General features: G+C 53.8%; 1 protein-coding gene across 9 annotated transcripts in view; it reads left to right on the top strand.

Moving 5' to 3' along the window:
* Positions 1–16,432, top strand: part of MAP7D1 (MAP7 domain containing 1) — a 24,705-nt gene extending 8,273 nt beyond the window's left edge. For 3 of the 9 annotated variants that reach the window (XM_037728691.1, XM_017501064.2, XM_037728696.1), the window contains exons 2-17: positions 6,065–6,409; positions 6,609–6,677; positions 7,733–7,896; positions 8,894–9,008; positions 10,416–10,526; positions 11,710–12,092; positions 12,219–12,364; positions 13,430–13,758; positions 14,007–14,184; positions 14,270–14,408; positions 14,506–14,610; positions 14,853–14,906; positions 15,105–15,147; positions 15,253–15,343; positions 15,460–15,653; positions 15,828–16,432. In XM_037728691.1, the coding sequence (XP_037584619.1) occupies positions 6,065–6,409; positions 6,609–6,677; positions 7,733–7,896; positions 8,894–9,008; positions 10,416–10,526; positions 11,710–12,092; positions 12,219–12,364; positions 13,430–13,758; positions 14,007–14,184; positions 14,270–14,408; positions 14,506–14,610; positions 14,853–14,906; positions 15,105–15,147; positions 15,253–15,343; positions 15,460–15,653; positions 15,828–15,838 (2,477 nt within the window). In that variant the 3' untranslated portion in view covers positions 15,839–16,432. The remainder of the gene's footprint in view (positions 1–6,064; positions 6,410–6,608; positions 6,678–7,732; positions 7,897–8,893; positions 9,009–10,415; positions 10,527–11,709; positions 12,093–12,218; positions 12,365–13,429; positions 13,759–14,006; positions 14,185–14,269; positions 14,409–14,505; positions 14,611–14,852; positions 14,907–15,104; positions 15,148–15,252; positions 15,344–15,459; positions 15,654–15,827) is intronic. The other 6 variants (XM_037728694.1, XM_017501066.2, XM_017501067.1 and 3 more) reach the window with 4 other exon arrangements.
* Positions 16,433–17,392: the final 960 nt, after the last annotated feature.

Below are 17,392 nucleotides of genomic sequence, written 5' to 3'. Positions count from 1 at the left end.
CCACCATGCCCAGCTAATTTTTTGTAGTTTTAGTAGAGACGGGGTTTCACCATGTTGACCAGGATGGTCTCGATCTCTTGACTTCGTGATCCACCCGCCTCAGCCTTCCAAAGTGCTGGGATTACAGGCTTGAGCCACCGCGCCCGGCACAGATCTACACTTTTTTTTTGTCGGGGATGGGGGGAATAGGGTCTGATTCTGATGCCCAGGGTGGAGTGCAGTGGCCAATCTCAGCTCACTGTGGCCTCCACCTCTGGGCTCAAGAGATTCTTGTCTCAGCCTCCCGAGTAGCTAGGACTATAGGCGTGCACCACCATGCCTGGCTAATTTTTGTATTATTAGTAGGCATGGGGTTTTGCCATGTTGCCCAGGATGCTCCTGAACTCCTAGGCTCAAACGATCTGCTCGCCTTGGCCTCCCAAAGTGTTGGGTTACAGGTGTGAGCCCACTGTGCCCAGCCCGGATCTACTCTTTATTAGAATAAAAATCTCCTATATGCACTTGCTTTAGGCTAGGGTAGCCTCATAGTACAGTATAGCACTTTATTCGTGCTATACTATTTATTCAACTATTTTATGACTGTCTCCATGTACTTGGCACTGTGGTAGCTGCTGGTGATGCAGCAGTGAGCAAAGTAGACATGGCCAGCCCTTGTGGAGCTTCCTTGCCGTCTAGGAGGAGGCTGACAATAAGGAAAGAACCATGCAAGGAAGTTTAAAATCATAACAGTGACCATGTTCCAAAGGCTCATGAAGCCATGACTGTATCCAACAAAGGAATTTATCCTAATCAGAGAAGCCAAGGAAGGCTTCCATGAGGAAGTGATGACTGAACTAACACATGAAGGGCAAATAGGAGCTAGCTAAGAAGAGGGAAAGAAGACGGGCATGGTGGCTCACGCCCATAATCCAAGCTCTTTGGAGGGCAGATCACCTGAGGTCGGGAGTTCAAGACCAGCCTGACCAACATGGTGAAACCCCGTCTTTAAAGAAAAAAGAAAAAGAGAAGAGGGAAAGAGTATGTGTAAAGGTCCTGTGGCAGGAGGGAGTGTGGGTGGTCATCAGCCTTAAAGGAAGGTCAGTGTGGTTGGAGTTCAGAGAGCAAGTAGGGAGCAGGGTAGGAGACGAGAGGCAAGAAGTTGGGGGAGAGAGTCAGGGACTTCAGACTATACTGGACTAGTAGGGTGAGTTCAAGATGGGAAAGCCTCTGACAAGTTTCAAGTGACAGAATACCATGATTAGATTCGCATTTGCTCTGGCCACTCAGTGGAGCAGAGAGTGGGAAGGGGTGCAGGCGAGCAGTGGGGGGACTTTGTATTCATCCAGGTGAGAGCAGTGATGGTGATGATGATCTCTGCCTGCATTATGTAGTTTTTTGTTTGTTTGTTTTTTGAGACAGAGTCTCACTCTGTCTTCCAGACTGGAGGGAGTACAGTGGCACAATCTCGGCTCACTGCAACCTCCACCTCCCGAGTTCAAGTGATTCTCCAGCCTCAGCCTCCCACATAGCTGGGATTACAGGCACATGCCACCACACCCAGGAAATTTTTTTATTTTTTAGTAGAGATCAGGTTTTGCTATGTTGGCTAGGGTGATCCACCAACCTCGGCCTCCCAAAGTGCTGGGATTACAGGTGTGTGCCACCATGCCTGGCCCAGTTTGTAGTTTTAAATAGGGGGTAAAGGAAGGCTCCAGTAAAAAGTGACATCAGAGTAAAGACCTGAAGGAGGGGAAGGAATGAGGAATGCAGAATCTGGGCGCAGAGATTTCATGACAGAGGAACAGCCACAGAGGAAATACTATTTCCTCAATGCAAAGCCCTGAGGCAGAAACCCCCTCAACACCCTTAAGGGACAGTGGCTAAAAAACTGAGCAGGGGGAGAAAAAGAGATGAGGTCCAAGAGGTCAGGATCCTGGGGAGTCTGATAGACTATCCTGATGACTTCGGCTTTTTCTTCCCCTCAGATGGGGAATTTTTGCAGGATTTTGTCAGAGGAGTGACGTGATCTGACTTATTTTTAAACAATCACTGTGGCTACTGTGTAGAGAGAAGACCCAAGGGGAACAAGACCGGGAGCAGGGAATCTGTTATCAGGGCTGACAGTAGCTCTGACCCAAGTGATAGTAGTGGAGATAGCGAGAAGTGATTAGATTTGAGATCTGTTTTGAAGATAAAGCCAAAAGGATTTGCTGAGAGATTAGACATGGGGTGTGATGGAGTGGCCATTAGCTGAGAAGGGGAAGGTGGGAAGGAGTTGGCTTTTGGAGAAGATCAGGAGCTCAGTTTGGGATGTGTTAAATTGGGGGCATTTGTGAGATGCCAGGGGTGTCAAGCAGGGAGTTGCATGAGTGAAACCAGACCTCAAGGGAGAGGTCTGGGCTGGAGACACAAATTTGGTTGTCGTCAGCAGTGATGGCATTTAAATCTGTGAGTCTGGGTGAGGTCACCAAGGGAGTGTGTGTGGACAGAAAAGAAATGAGGTCCTTGACTCAGCCCTAGGGCACTCCAGCGCTGAGAGGTTGGGAAGTTCAGACAGGATCAGCAGAGAAAACTGAGGAGTGACAGCCAGCAAAGTAGAAGGAAAACTAGGAGAACATGTTGTCTTCAAAGCCAGGGGAAGGTAGAGTTTCAAGGAGCCGTCAGAAATCAACTGTGGCAGATACAGCTGCATAGCGGCCAAGGAAGATGAGGGCTGGAAAACCGCCTGCTGGATTTAGCAGCATGGAGGTCACGGGTGTCCTTGAGAAGAGCAATGTTGCAGAGTGGTGGGGGTGAAGGCCTGGCTGAAGCATTCTCTTTGGGCAGAGATGGGGAGACGTGGATATATTCTTGGGGGCAGATGCTGCTTACCAAGCCCCTGCCAGGTGCCACAGATGACGTACCCATCTGTACCAACAACTCCATGAGGGAACTGTGGCTCACACAGGTTCAGGCCTTGCCCAAGGTCCCCCTGGAGCCAAGATCCTTATTCAGGCCTGTCGGACTCTGAAGGCTATGACCTTCCTGCTCCACTACATCTGACGCTTGGGTGCAGGTTCTTCCAAGCCTCACTCCTTTGCCTCCTCCCAGCCTCCCTTCACCTGGTGAGTTGGGACCTAGCTGGGGATTCTCTGACTGTCTTGTCTGGTGGGTGTGATTTGCCTAGGTATAGACAAACACCCGCCTACCAGTTTTCCTTGCAACACCTGCAGCACGCACAGGTGCTTGGAGAATGGCAGTAAACAGGCCTCACCCTCAACCTTCAAGCTTAAGACTTACACATCCAGCTTTGGCTTCAGACTTTCCTGAGTTCAAATCCCAACTCTGCCACATACTAGTTGTATGACTCTGTGCAGATCACTTAGCAGGTTGGGCCTTCGTTGGCCTCACTTGAATAATGGGGATAAGTATCTCTGCCTCTCAGAGTTTCGAGGACGCAGGATGCATCACTGTTAGTGAGTAGTAAGCACTCACTAGAGTGAGTAACTGGTTTTGTTGACTATCGGAATTGGTAAAGGAGTTTGCAGCTGGCTGCGGAATAAATTAGCAGTGACCAGGCAGCCGTCTCCTGCTGGTATGGGAAGAGATGGGTGGCATGGAGCCTAGGAGCTGGCAGAGTTGGATGGGTAAAGGGGGAGAGAGGGCCTCAGCTGGGGCCCTTGCCTGGAGCCCAGAAAACTGGATGGGAAGGGATGACGGGGGAAATAGTGTGATCCTCAGATAATTTATTGTATAAAATAAATTCTGAAGGCAGTATGAGCTCCTATTTCCTCATACTGCCTTCAGCAAGGCAGGAGGGTATAATGGGTAAGGACAGGGGCTCTGATGACAGCTACTGGGTTCAAGGCCAGGCTCCTTAACTGACCAGCTGAGTGATCTCAAATGACCTCACTTTTTTTGCTTCGTCTTTTTTTACTTTACTGTCCTCATCTGTAAGAGGACTCCTTCATAACTATTGTCAGTGAAGATTAAGTGTATAAGGCTGGGCGTGGTGGTTCACACCTATAATCCCAGCACTTTGGGAGGCCGAGGTGGGCGAATTATGAGGTCAGGAGATCAAGACCATCCTGGCCAACATGGTGAAACCCCGTCTCTACTAATACAAAAATTAGCTGGGCGTGCCAGTGCGTATCTGTAATCCCAGCTACTTGGGAGGCTGAGGCAAGAGAATTGCTTGAACCCAGGAGGTGGAGGTTGCAGTGAGCCAAGATCGCGCGACTGAACTCCAGCCTGGTGTCAGAGCTAGACTCTGTCTCAAAAAACAAAACAAAACAAAAACTAATATGTATAAAAATTATTGGCACATAGGAGGCTCTCACTAAATATGTAAATGTCAATGGCTGTTATAACAAACACTCATCACAATACTGTGAGGTAGGTAATACCTGCATCTTATTTATTTAATTTTTTAATAGAGACGGGTCTTGCTGTGTTGACCAGGCTGCTCTTTAACTGCTGGCCTCAAGCCATCCTCCCACCTCAGCCTCCCAAAATGCCAAGATTACAGGCATGAGCTACCATGACTGGCCCAATTTCTGCATTTTATAGAAGAGGAGCTCTGCACAGAAAGAGTCTGTAACTGACCCAAAGTCACAGTTAGTTAGTGGAGAAGCCAGAATTCACTTTTAAATAATCTGGCTTCAAAGCCCAAACGAACAACTGGACTCTCACCTCCCTGAAAAAGGTGCCCAGAGTCCCAAAGGCAACTCCTTGGGCATGTCCCCTCCCCACATACATTGTCACTCCAAGGGATGAAGAGTTTGTCACATCCTGAGAGGGCCATAGTTCCCAGAAGAGAGAACCTAGTTTGGTGGAGACACTGAGTAAGAATGAAAAGCGTGGCTGGGCATGGTGGCTTATGCCTGTAATCCCAGCATTTTGGGAGGCCGAGCTGAGTGGATCACTTGAGATCAGGAGTTCGAGACCAGCCTGGCCAACATGGTGAAACCCCATCTCTACTAAGAATACAAGAATTAGCTGGGCGTGGTGGCGGGTGCCTGTAATCCCAGCCACTCAGGAAGCTGAGGCAGGAGAATCGCTTGAACCCAGAAGGCGGAGGTTGCAGTCAGCTGAGATTGCACCACTGCACTACAGCCTGGGTGACAGAGCAAGACTCCCATCTCAAAAAAAAAAAAAAAAATCCCTGGCAGCAAGCTGACTTGGGGGGAAAGAAAGCAAAACAAAAAAAACCCTGAAGCTAAGAGAGGTTGACTGGCTTGTCCATTGTTGTCTGGTGGAATCAAGCCTCCCTTCCCATGTTCCTCATCTGACTGACTCTGAGGCCTGTCTCTCAATTGCCCCACATGTGTGACTGTCAAATCATGTGGCTCCCTTACTTGGCACTTCCACGTCTTTTACAGGGTTTCTACAATAGTCATGTCTTAAAAGCAGAAATTTGGGTGTGGTTTGGGAGAGAAAAGATCACAAAGTGGACGTAGCTTGTCGCCAATGGGAATCTTCACAGCAAAGGATCCCACTTGAGCCCATACTTAATGTCCTTCCTCTTGGTCAGTCCCATGTGCCCAGCACTGGCACCCTCTGTGAACAGACCTTGGGTTGGACACAGTCACCCAGAGGTAAAGCAGAAAGGAGAGGGAGGCAGACATGGAAACAAGTCGGTGCATTTGGTGCACCAATAAGTGCTACAAGCTTGTTCTCAGCTTTTCCAACGTACCCTGCTCCTTTCTGCCCTTTCACATACACTCTTCTCTGCCAGGACCTCCCCTCCTCGCTTTACCAACTCCAGCTTATCCTTTGGATCTCAGCTTGGTTGTTACTTCTTCAGCAAGCCCGCCCTGTATTGGTTAACCATCTCTGCTGTGCTGCCCCAGACGTACTATTTATTTTCTACTGTAGTTGCCTAGCTATTTGTCTGTCTGCCCTGCTACAGGGTAAGCACCACAGAGGCAAGGATCATGGCTATTTTCTCACCATTATATCATGAGTATCTGGAACAAGGCCTGGCACATAGAAATATATCAAACACATGTGAATGAAGAAGTCGGTTGAACAAGGGAGAGGGCCACATATTGAGCTGATGGCACAGATGAGCAATCTGACCTCTCTCCTCTCTCCTCTCTTTCAGCTGTGGTCGCCAGGACCCCCCCAGAGCCAAGACCTTCTCCAGAAGGTGACCCTTACCCACCACCACCACCAATGTCAGCCCTGGTCCCTGACACTCCCCCAGACACCCCTCCTGCCATGAAGAATGCCACTAGCTCTAAGCAGCTCCCACTGGAACCAGAGAGCCCCTCAGGGCAGGTCGGGCCTAAGCCAGGCCCCCCGCAGGAAGAGTCCCCTTCCTCTGAAGCAAAAAGCAGAGGACCCACCCCACCAGCCACAGGCCCACGAGATGCCAGACCTCCTCGAAGGAGCAGCCAGCCATCTCCAACAGCAGTGCCAGCCTCTGACAGCCCTCCCACCAAGCAAGGTGTGTGTAATGACCCCCGGCCTGGGCGTAAACCCCTTGGCTCATGGTCCTGGCCCTGGATCATGCCAACTGAGAGAGTCCCCTTTGCCCTGGAGGAAATGAAGAAAGGATGGGGTGAGGCCCAGAGGGAGGGGTCTTGAGGCCGACTCCTCTTTGGTGACAGCCTTTTGACCTGTCTGTTCTTGTTACTTCTGCTCAGAGGTGAAGAAGGCAGGAGAGAGACACAAGCTGGCAAAGGAGCGGCGAGAAGAGCGGGCCAAGTACCTGGGTGAGTGAGCAGGAAGCCTCATCATCATCTTCATCGTCACCATCAGCATCCTATTAATAACACCAACACGTCTGCAACACTTAATTATATGCACTGTGCTAAGAGGAGGACACACATTATCTCATTTAATCCTCAACCCACTTTGAGGAGGAAACAGAGGCTCAGAGAGATGAAATCATTTGCTAGCTGGGTGTGGTGGCGCCTATCTGTAAACCCAGCTACTTGGGAGGCTGAGACAGGAGAAGTGTTTGAACCCCGGAGGCGGAGGTTGCAGTGAGCCGAGATCACACCATTGCATTCCAGCCTGGGCAACAAGAGCAAGACTCCGTCTCAAAAAATAAAAAATAAAAATTAAAAAAAGAAATTATTTGCCTAAGCCACACAGCTAGTAGAGTAGCTGAGATTCAGACCCAGAAGACTTATTTTACCCCAAATCCCATGCTTTTTTTTTTTAAAGACAGAGTCTTGCTCTGTGTCCCAGGCTGGAGTGCAGTGGTGCAATTGAGGCTCACTGCTGTCTCCACCTCCTGGGTTAAGCAATTCTCCTGCCTCAGCCGTCTCTAGTAGCTGGGATTACAGGCACCCGCCACCTTGCCTGGCTAATTTTTGTATTCTTAGTAGAGATGGGGTTTCACCATGTTGGCCAGGCTGGTCTTGAACTCCTGACCTCCTGATCCACCCACCTCGGCCTCCCAAAGTGCTGGGATTACAGGTGTGAGCCACTGTGCCTGGCCCCATGCGTTAATCACAGTATATGGACATGAGTCTGGTAGGCCCCCCAAGTCAGATGGGGATCTCACACTAAAGCATTCATTTCTTCTTCGGCCCTGAGAGCCCATAAGGCCAACGTGGGGAGAAATAGGCCTCTCCGGAGTCCTGTGTTCAGGAAACCCCTCAGTTTGAGGCGGCTGCCTGAGACTGAAACCTCCACCTAAGCAGGTGGGAGAAAGACCCACCCAGGGCATGGGTAGCAGGGCTGGCCACTTGGAGGAGATGTAATTGGCCTAGGCCTGCTGCAGAACCCTTCACACACCACTGGGCTCCTTTGTCCACAGCGGCCAAGAAGGCAGTGTGGCTGGAGAAGGAGGAGAAGGCCAAGGCACTGCGGGAGAAGCAACTCCAGGAGCGCCGCCGGCGGCTGGAGGAGCAACGGCTTAAAGCCGAGCAACGCCGCGCAGCCCTGGAGGAACGGCAGCGGCAGAAGCTCGAGAAAAACAAGGTGCGGGTGGGTCTGCGTGGATCCGTGCACACACATGCTCACCATCTGCATACTGGTGCAGTGTGTATGCACATCCATGTTCGCGGCTCTGCCTTATCTGTGTCTAAGTGATCCTGTCTGTGTTCACATCTACAGTTGTGTCCCTGTATTAGAATATCTGGGCAGCTGTGCAACTGCAGGCACATTTGCTTCTGAATGTGCTGTTGCAGGCCCCTATAACTGCTTACTGTCAGTACCTGTGTTTGTACATGTGCCCCATGTGTCTGTGTGTATGTATGCAGGTATGTGTGTGTCTATATGCAGGGATGCGTGTGTGTGTCTATATGCAGGGATGCGTTTGTGTGTGTATGTATGCAGGTATGTGTCTGTATGAATGCAGGTATTCGTCTCTGTGTGTGTATGCAGGTATGCATCTGTGTGTGTGTGTATGCAGGTATGCGTCTGTGTGTGTATGTATGCAGGCATGCGTCTGTGTGTGTGTGTATGCAGGTATGCGTCTGTGTGTGTATGCAGGTATGCATCTGTGTATGTATGCAGGCATGCATCTGTGTGAGTGTGCCTAGCTCTGTCACATGGGTAAAGCCCTGGCTTCAACACTGGTGAGAAAATTAAGGAAATGGTCGCCTGGCGCTACCTGGGGGGCCTCAGGCTAAAGGGAACACATAGCCCCAAGGTCACAGGACCCTCAGTGCCTGAGATGTGGCCTTGCCTGGGAGCCCTAGGTAGGGGAAGTCCCACCCTATCCTCAGAGAAGCAACTAATACACTCAGGAAATGACTCAAGAACAGTGAAAAGCTCCCCAGGAACACGTCGAAAGGGATCTTGGTCCTTAATCATAGCAAGAATTTGGTAACCTTGGTTACCTGCAGTGAGTCAGGAAAAGATTCCGAGGGAAGGCAGTGGGGAAGGCATTGTCACAGGTGGAAGAAGGGCCTTTATCCCAAATTCCATGGATGTTCTGAGTCCACATCTCTCTCTTCTCCCCACCTTCCCCCAGGAGCGCTATGAAGCAGCCATTCAACGGTCAGTGAAGAAGACATGGGCCGAAATCCGGCAGCAGCGCTGGTCCTGGGCAGGGGCCCTGCACCACAGCTCTCCAGGACATAAGACCAGTGAGTAGGCTGCTGGGGCTGGGGGATGGGTGGGCAAGGCTGGGATGGCAAGTGAGGGAAGGGAATAACTTCCCTGCAAGGAGCTGGCAGCCCCCTGCGGCAGGTGTGCTTTGCTTCATGTGACTTGTGTCTTCTAGAATGGTCTGTAAACCAAACTGTCCCTTCCCACGGACTTCCACTATCAAATCAGAGATGAATTCTCTCCATTTGGTTTGCCCTTCAAACCTCTGTCATTTTAGGATTAGCCTTCTTTGTGCCTGTCAATTATTATTAGCTGTTGATACATAAAAGACTTTAATGCCCTACAGACACTGGATCTTAAAGAAACTGTCACTCCTTGTCTCAGAAGGTAGATTTTTGTCTCTGAGCTTTCTCCACGTAGGGCCACCATGGATTTTGGTCTGATTCTTTGCTGGCATGTATGTACCACTGTGTTTGGATGTCTTTATGCAATGGCAAGTTTCAGTATTTCTAGCTGTAGATATTCGGTGTATGTGCTCATGGATCTGTGCATTGTGTCTTAATATGTGTTTGCCTTGGTGTGTCTGTGGCCTTGTGTACCTCAGTGAAGGCTCCTAAGTCAGACAGACTTGGGTTCCAGCTCTGGCACTTGCAGCGTGACCTTTAACTTCTCGAAGTGTCCCTTTCTTCATCTGTAAACTGGGGATAATGATACTACTTGCCCCTGAGGTGGTAGATAGATGTTTGAAGGATCAAATGAGGTCACATGTGTGTGGTGCCCCACACAGTACCTGGCACGTGGTAAGCATCAACAAATGTGAGCTGTTACAAATGTCATGATTAGGTGGCTTCGATGTGTTTGTGGCTTATGTGCATCTGGGTCTGGCACACTATCTGTGTTTGTGTCTCTGTCCCTGTGCATGTCTGCACATGTGTGCATGCCCAAGTATCTGCCACTCTCTGCCTGTGTCTGCATGTCTTTTTGTGACTCTGGATGAATAAGTGGACTTGTGCAAGTGACTGTGACCCGTGTAGGTCCCATTTAGGAATGTCTTCGCATTTGTCCCAGTACCTGGGTGTTGTATCCATAACGCCTTGGCTGGACAGTGTCAGCAAGTGCTAATGTTGGGTGGTTATGGGGAGGGGTTGCAGTACCTAGCTGTAAGGAATGGCTTCCTTGGTCCCGCCAGGAAAGCTGTAGCTACTCTAGTTTTACTCATCTCCGCCCTTTGTTCCTTCTCCGTCGGCTCCCCCAACCCAGGTTGTCTCTGGTCACCTACCCCTCATCCTCCCTCTCCCAGGGCCAAGGCTGCCTCCTCTCCTCATCCTAGCCTGCCCACTCCTCCCTCTCCCACCCTACCCTCGGAGCATCCTGCATGGAAGGCCTTGGTGCCCCCCACTGGCTCCTGCCCGGCCCGGCCCTAATGCCGTGTCTTTTCCCTCCAGGTGGGAGCAGGTGCTCCGTGTCGGCAGTTAACCTGCCCAAACACGTGGACTCTATAATCAACAAGCGGCTCTCAAAGTCCTCTGCCACGCTCTGGAACTCCCCCAGTAGAAGTAAGAGAAGGCCCAGCCCTTTCTCCTCCAGAGCCCCTTGTAGCTCCCACAAAGCCTCCTCCAGAGCTCAGCAAGAACACCAGGTCCCTGGAGCCCTCACATACTCCAGGTCCCCATCCCCACTCTACCCTACCCAGGGCTCTGTGCCCCTCGGGGGAGCCGGCATATGGGTCTGGACCTTGAGAACAGAGTTTGCCCTGCAGGAGAGGAGAACAGAGACAAAGCACAATGGCCCAGAGGGCAGGAAGCCTGGCAGGGGCCTCAAGAGCAAGTTGGAGGTGGTGGCTGGGGGTGGGGACAGGCAGGCAGCCTTTTCTGCAACCACAGCCGGCTGGCCTGGGCCAACCTTAGGCAGGTGGCATTGCCCCCATGTTCCAGACTGGCCTGGTGCTGTGGGGTGGAAGAGTTTCCTCATTCTGGCTCCACCCTAGAGGGCCCATGCAATCCTGCCCTCTCTGCCTTCAGAATCCCAGCCATGGCCTTGGCTGGTTCCAGAGTTGAGCCAACCAAGGTGGCATAGCCCCTGCATTCCCACCATGCCCCGTTGCTCATATGTGAAGGAGCCATGGTAGGAGTTATTTATAAGTTTCTCTTGCATTTGTTTGGTTGCTTTGTTGCCTAGCAACTAAATCAGCTGCTGTACCAACCCCACCTGACTGAGGCTTAAAAATAGCCCAGCAGCTGAGGGGACAGAGCAGGGTGGCCTAGGGCAGGCAGGCACCCTAGCAGCCTCTCCCTGGCACGACTGCTAAAAGCTGGGTCAGAGGAGTGGACCCTCACTGTCCCAATCCATGGGGCAGCCTCTGCTGGGTCAGCCCTCTGAGAGCAGGAGGGACAAGGCCTTAGACTGGGACATGGCGGAGGGCAGTTGGGTCTTCTTCCAATCCTGGATGGCTCCTTCCTATATGCGCGGTTCAGGGCCCTTTCACCTGGGGAGAGTTGTAGGGGGGCAACCTCATCCGATGTAGGATGTTGCCCTGGGAGGTGTCTGGTTGCCTGGGTCTGCAGTGGAAGTCCAGATCGTAGGGAGGACAAGTATGGCCCCGGCGTGATTGTGGGGAGAGGCTTCCCGGGTGAGAATCCTTGGGCTTGGCATGGGGATGGTGCCTGGTCTGCCCCCATGCCTCTCCCTGCCTCCTGCGGTCCCCAGGGTGACCGGCTTCACCTGGCGTTCTCCCTCTAGATCGCAGCCTGCAGCTGAGCGCATGGGAGAGCAGCATCGTGGATCGTCTGATGACGCCCACCCTCTCCTTCCTTGCTCGGAGTCGCAGCGCGGTCACACTGCCCCGCAACAGCCGGGACCAGGGTAGGGGCTGCGACCCTGGGAGAGGCCCCACGTGGGGCCGGGCAGGGGCCAGCCTGGCGCGCGGGCCGCAACCCGACCGCACTCATCCCTCTGCAGCCGTGCCGGTGTGCCCGCGCTCGGCCTCCGCCAGCCCCCTGACGCCGTGCAGCGCCCCTCGAAGCGTGCACCGCTGCGCCCCCGCCGGTGAGCGCGGGGAGCGCCGCAAGCCCAGCGCCGGGGGTAGCCCTGCTCCCGTGCGCCGCCGGCCGGAGGCCTCGCCGGTGAGTGGCTCGACTGGCTCGAGTGGCCGCGCAGGTGAGGGACAGGCAGCCTGGAACTGGGAAACGCGGGCGCTGCTGACCTCTACTCTCCTCCTCCCCGCCCTTCCGTTCCTCCTTCCCTATCAGGTGCAGAAAAAGGAGAAGAAGGACAAGGAGCGGGAAAACGAGAAGGAGAAGAGTGCCCTAGCGCGGGAGCGCAGCCTCAAGAAGCGCCAGTCACTGCCTGCCTCCCCGCGCGCCCGCCTCTCGGCTGGCGCGGCCTCTGAGCTCAGGTGGGCACGGGCAGTGCAAGGGACCCTGCCCCCCACCGGGTCATTTTTTCATCACCTGCAAGTATTTGTTGGGCACCCTCTTCTAGAATGCAGTTCCTTAAGGGCAGAGTTCTCTCTCTCTCTGTTTGAGACAAGGTCTCCCTCTGTCACCCAGGCTGAAGTGCAGTGGCACAATCTAGTTTCTCTACAGCCTCAACCTTCCTGCTCAAACTATCCTCCCACGTCAGCCTTCCAAGTAGCTGGGACTACAGGCGCGCCACCACGCCCGGCTAATTTTTTGTATTTTTGGTAGAGAGGGGATTTTGCCACATTACCCAGGCTGGTCTCGAACTCCTGATCTCAGGCGATCCACCTGCCTCCACCTCCCAAAGTACTGGGATTACACATGTGAGTGTGAGCCACCTCACCCAGCCTCCATTTTTTTGTTTTCTTTTCTTTCTTCTTTTTTTCTATTTTTTTATTTTTTTAGTGTTTTAGTTACTGAAGTACCCCAGAACCTAAAACAGTGTGCCTGGCACCCTGGTAAGCACTCAGTGAATACCTACTGAAGGGCCAGGGCAGTGCCTCATGCCTGTAATCCCAGCACTTTGGGAGGCCAAGGGGAGGATTGTTTGAGCCCAGGAGGTCAAGGCTGCAGTGAGTTATGTACGATCATACCACTGCGCTCCAGCTTGGGCATCAGCCAGATCCTGTCTTAAAAAAAAATTCTGCTGAATGAATGATGAATGGACCTGCCAGGTAGCACTCAGGGTGTGCTGAGGACACTTTGTTGAGCTAATACCAGGCCTGTTTTTTTTTTTCTCTTATTAAGCTTACAGGCTGTTGGCTGGGGACAGACAATAATCAAAGAATCCCACAGAGACATATGTCATTACAAACTGGGGTATATGCTCTAAAAGGGAATGGTGTGTTTCTGTGAGAGCAAGGGGGAGGAAGGATCGGTGCTGATTTACCCTGGAGGAGGGTACACTTCCCAGAGAAAGTGGCAAGTTTTGTGTGTGTGTGTGTGTGTGTGTGTGTGTGTGTCCGTGTGTCCTAACCCTTCCCTTTTCCGTTTTCTCTCAGCCCCAAATCCAAGGCCCGGCCATCCTCTCCTTCAACATCCTGGCATAGGCCTGCCTCCCCCTGCCCCTGCCCAGGGCCAGGCCACACTCTGCCTCCAAAGCCACCGTCCCCCCGAGGCATCACTGCATCCCCCAAGGGACGGGTTCGGAGGAAGGAGGAGGCAAAGGAGAGCCCAAGTGCTGCAGGGCCCGAGGACAAGAGTCAGAGCAAGCGCAGAGCCAGTGACGAGAAGGAGCCAGCAGCCCCAGCCTCACCGGCACCCTCGCCGGCGCCCTCGCCCACCCCAGCCCCGCCCCAGAAGGAGCAGCTCCCCGCGGAGACCCCTGCAGGTGGGCATGAAGAGAGGGGTGGGCCAAGCAAGAGAAGCCAGCTTCTCCTGCATGGGGGTGTGGGCCGCCAGAGATGCCTGAGGACTGGGAGTGGGACCCGGAAAGAGGAGACCCTGCCCTCAGCAGGCCCAGGCCCAGAACATAGGGCTCTGGGAGCTGACAGCAGGAAGGCTTGCGCGCGTCCCAGGAAGGGGTGCTGGCGGTGCCTGCGTGGGTGTGCTGACGCCTGGTCTCGGATCCCCCTCCAGACGCTGCTGTCTTGACCTCACCCCCAGCCCCTGCTCCCCCGGTGACCCCTAGCAAACCGATGGCCGGCACAACAGACCGAGAAGAGGCCACTCGGCTCCTGGCTGAGAAGCGGCGCCAGGCCCGGGAGCAGCGGGAGCGAGAGGAGCAGGAGCGGAGGCTGCAGGCAGAAAGGGACAAGTGAGTGCTTGGGGACTGAGGGGGGCGGGATCCTCGTGGGCGCTGGAGAAGAAACGGAGCGCGAACCGTGTCCTCCGTACCCCAGGCGAATGCGAGAAGAGCAGCTGGCGCGGGAGGCCGAGGCCCGGGCGGAGCGGGAGGCGGAGGCCCGGAGGCGGGAGGAGCAGGAGGCGCGAGAGAAGGCGCAGGCCGAGCAGGAGGAGCAAGAGCGGCTGCAGAAGCAGGTGCCTCCGGTGGGCGGGAGGCGGCTGGGCGCGGGCGCCGCGGGCCGGGAGGGAAGGCTGGAGTCAGGTGCCCCACGCTCACTGGGGTCTTTGGCAGAAAGAGGAGGCCGAAGCTCGATCGCGGGAAGAGGCAGAAAGGCAGCGTCTGGAGCGAGAAAAGCACTTCCAGCAACAGGAGCAAGAGCGGCAAGAGCGAAGAAAGGTGTGCGGGTGTGGGCGGGGATTTGTGGGCGGGGCCTGGCGGGGCGGGCCAAGTGGGCGGGGCCTGGGCTTGGAGCGGGTGGGACGAGAAAGCGCTGGGGCAGATTCCAGTTCCCGGCCTGAAAGGGCTGCTAGGAGCTGGGAGACCCTGAGTCTCCCAGGCCGAGGCTGGGGCTGGCTGGTGGGAGGTTTAGGATTAGGGGAGGGGGTCGAGCCTAACTGATGTGGGGCCTCCACAAACAGCGTCTGGAGGAGATCATGAAGAGGACTCGGAAGTCAGAAGTTGCTGAAACCAAGGTCAGAATTCCCCCAAAGGGCAGTCCTGGGTGTGGGGACCAGGGTGGGAAAAGGAGGCTGCGGAAAGGCATACATGGCCAATGAAAGCGAGGCTGTCGGGGAGGCCGATGCGGCCCGGGCAGAGGGAGTACAGAACTCTGTCCGAAGTGGCTGGGGTCGCTGTCCCTGGAGCCTGACTACTTTTCCTCTTCAAAGCAGAAGCAGGACAGCAAGGAGGCCAACGCCAACGGTTCCAGCCCAGGTAAAGACCCGGTTCTCCTCCCCTCCCTCCCCTTTGTCACTCCCCTCCTCCATCCTCACCTCTTTTGCCAGCCCCTGGCTGATGGCCCCTCTTTCCCTGTGACAGAGCCTGTGAAAGCTGTAGAGGTTCGGCCCCCAGGACTGCAGAAGGAGGCTGTGCAGAAAGAGGAGCCCGCCCCACAGGAACCTCAGTGGAGGTACAAGTTTCCAATCCCCGCGTGCCTGAGCAGGGAGGCAGGCTGCAGCTGGAGCTGCGGGTGGCCAGGGCTTTCCTGGGAGGTGAGGTGCTGAGCCTGGGCCTCTACATCCACAGCCTCCCAAGCAAGGAGTTGCCAGGGTCCCTGGTAAATGGCCTGCAGCCCCTCCCAGCACACCAGGAGAATGGCTTCTCCCCCAAGGGACCCTCTGGGGACAAGAGTCTGGGCCGAACACCAGAGGCACTCCTGCCCTTTGCAGAGGCGGAAGCCTTCCTCAAGAAAGCTGTGGTGCAGTCCCCGCAGGTCACAGGTGGGTCTCCTGATTCCTGGACTCGTTCCTCCCAGCAGCCTTCCCTGCACTCCTCAGCCCTGCCTTCTCTTCTGGCTCTACCAGGTGCCCTCTCCTGCTCCACACTGAAGACACCCAGCTATCTGGGCTTGGGCGCTGTTTGTCCTGACTGTTTCCTCTCCCTTTTTTCCCCAGAAGTCCTTTAAGACGGGTTGCCTTGGATCCGGGCACAGCTTCGAGGGCTCCTCTGCATCACCTACCAGGATGTCAGGAGGAGAAAAAGACAGAACAAAGATAGAAGTGGCCTGGGCCCCTGGGGATGGGTCCTCTCTGTTGTTTTCAATCTGCACCTTATAGACTGATGTCTCTTTGGCTGGAGCCAGATCTCTCCCCAGTGCATTCGTGTGCTCGCACGCGCGGACATCCCCTCTCCCCCATACACACACATACACTCACAGCCTCTCTGGCCTTTTCCCTTGGGGAGGGGCCACCTGTAGTATTTGCCTTGGTTTGGTGGGGTACAGTGGATGTGAATACTGTAAATAGCTTGTGCTCAGACTCCTCTGCGTGGAGAGGGTGGGTGCAGGAGGCAGACCCTCCCCCCAAAGCCCCCTGGGGAGATCTTCCTCTCTCTATTTAACTGTAACTGAGGGGGATCCCAGGTCTGGGGATGGGAGACACCTTGGGCCACAGGATACTGGTTGCTTCAGGGGTACCCATGCCCCCTGCCCTCGCCTGGAATCAGTGTTACTGCATCTGATTAAATGTCTCCAGAAATAAAGTGAGAATAATTCTGCCAATCCTGCCTGTTCTTGGTGGTGGAGGTGAGAGAGGGGGCCTCCTGAGTGCTAAGAACTGGAGAAGCATTGGGCCTGGGGGTATCTTCCCCTCCTGGTGGTACTAGTCCTGAACCCCTCCCCTATGGTCTTCCAGTTTAGTCATGAATTCATTTATTCATTCATTCAACAAATACTGTTGCATCTACTCTGTATCAGGCAGTGGGCTATGTACTGGAGATACAGTAGTCAGAAAAGATGTAACCTCTGTCCTTGTGCAGTTTATAGTCTAGTGGGTAAGTGTCGTGGACACTGTGGGCTGCCCACTCAACATCTATTCCCATTGTGCCTTCCTCATTCCAAACAGAATCTCTTGGTCAGGCACGATGGCTCATGCCTGTAATCCCAGCACTTTGGGAGGCTGAGGTGGGTGGATCACAAGGTCAAGAGATTGAGACTATCCCGGCCTACATGGTGAAACCCCATCTCTACTAAAAATATAAAAATTAGCTGGGCATGGTGGCACATGCCTGTAGTCCCAGCTACTTGGGAGGCTGAGGCAGGAGAATTGCTTGAACCCGGGAAGTGGAGGTTGCAGTGAGCCAAGATTGAACCACTGCACTCCAGCCTGGCAACAGAGCGAGACTCTGTCTCAAAAGAAAAAAAAAAAAGAATCTCTATTCAGGTAGCCATCTTTCTCCTAGATGGCACCCCATACTTCAGCGGAGGTGGGTCTTAGCCCCGGGGTGAATCATGATTGTGATTGGGACCAAAAACAATGGTCTTAAACCTCTCCTGAGTGGCACTCCAGCCTGGGTGACAGTGTGAGACACCGTATCAAAAAAAAAAAAAAAAAAAAAAAAAAGCAGCATTCAAACTGGACCTGAAGGATAGGGAGGAGCCAGCCTTGTGAAAGGAAGCAGGAGGTGAGTTGCAGGTAGAGGGTCAGTATGTGGGAGGCTGGGAATTCCAAGGACAAAGGAG

Source organism: Cebus imitator, unplaced genomic scaffold (assembly GCF_001604975.1).
Source record: "Cebus imitator isolate Cc_AM_T3 unplaced genomic scaffold, Cebus_imitator-1.0 Scaffold277, whole genome shotgun sequence".
In the NCBI taxonomy this organism is placed as follows: domain Eukaryota; kingdom Metazoa; phylum Chordata; class Mammalia; order Primates; family Cebidae; genus Cebus; species Cebus imitator.
Note: the sequence above shows the minus strand (reverse complement) of the source record. Positions and strands in the feature narration are given on the sequence as shown.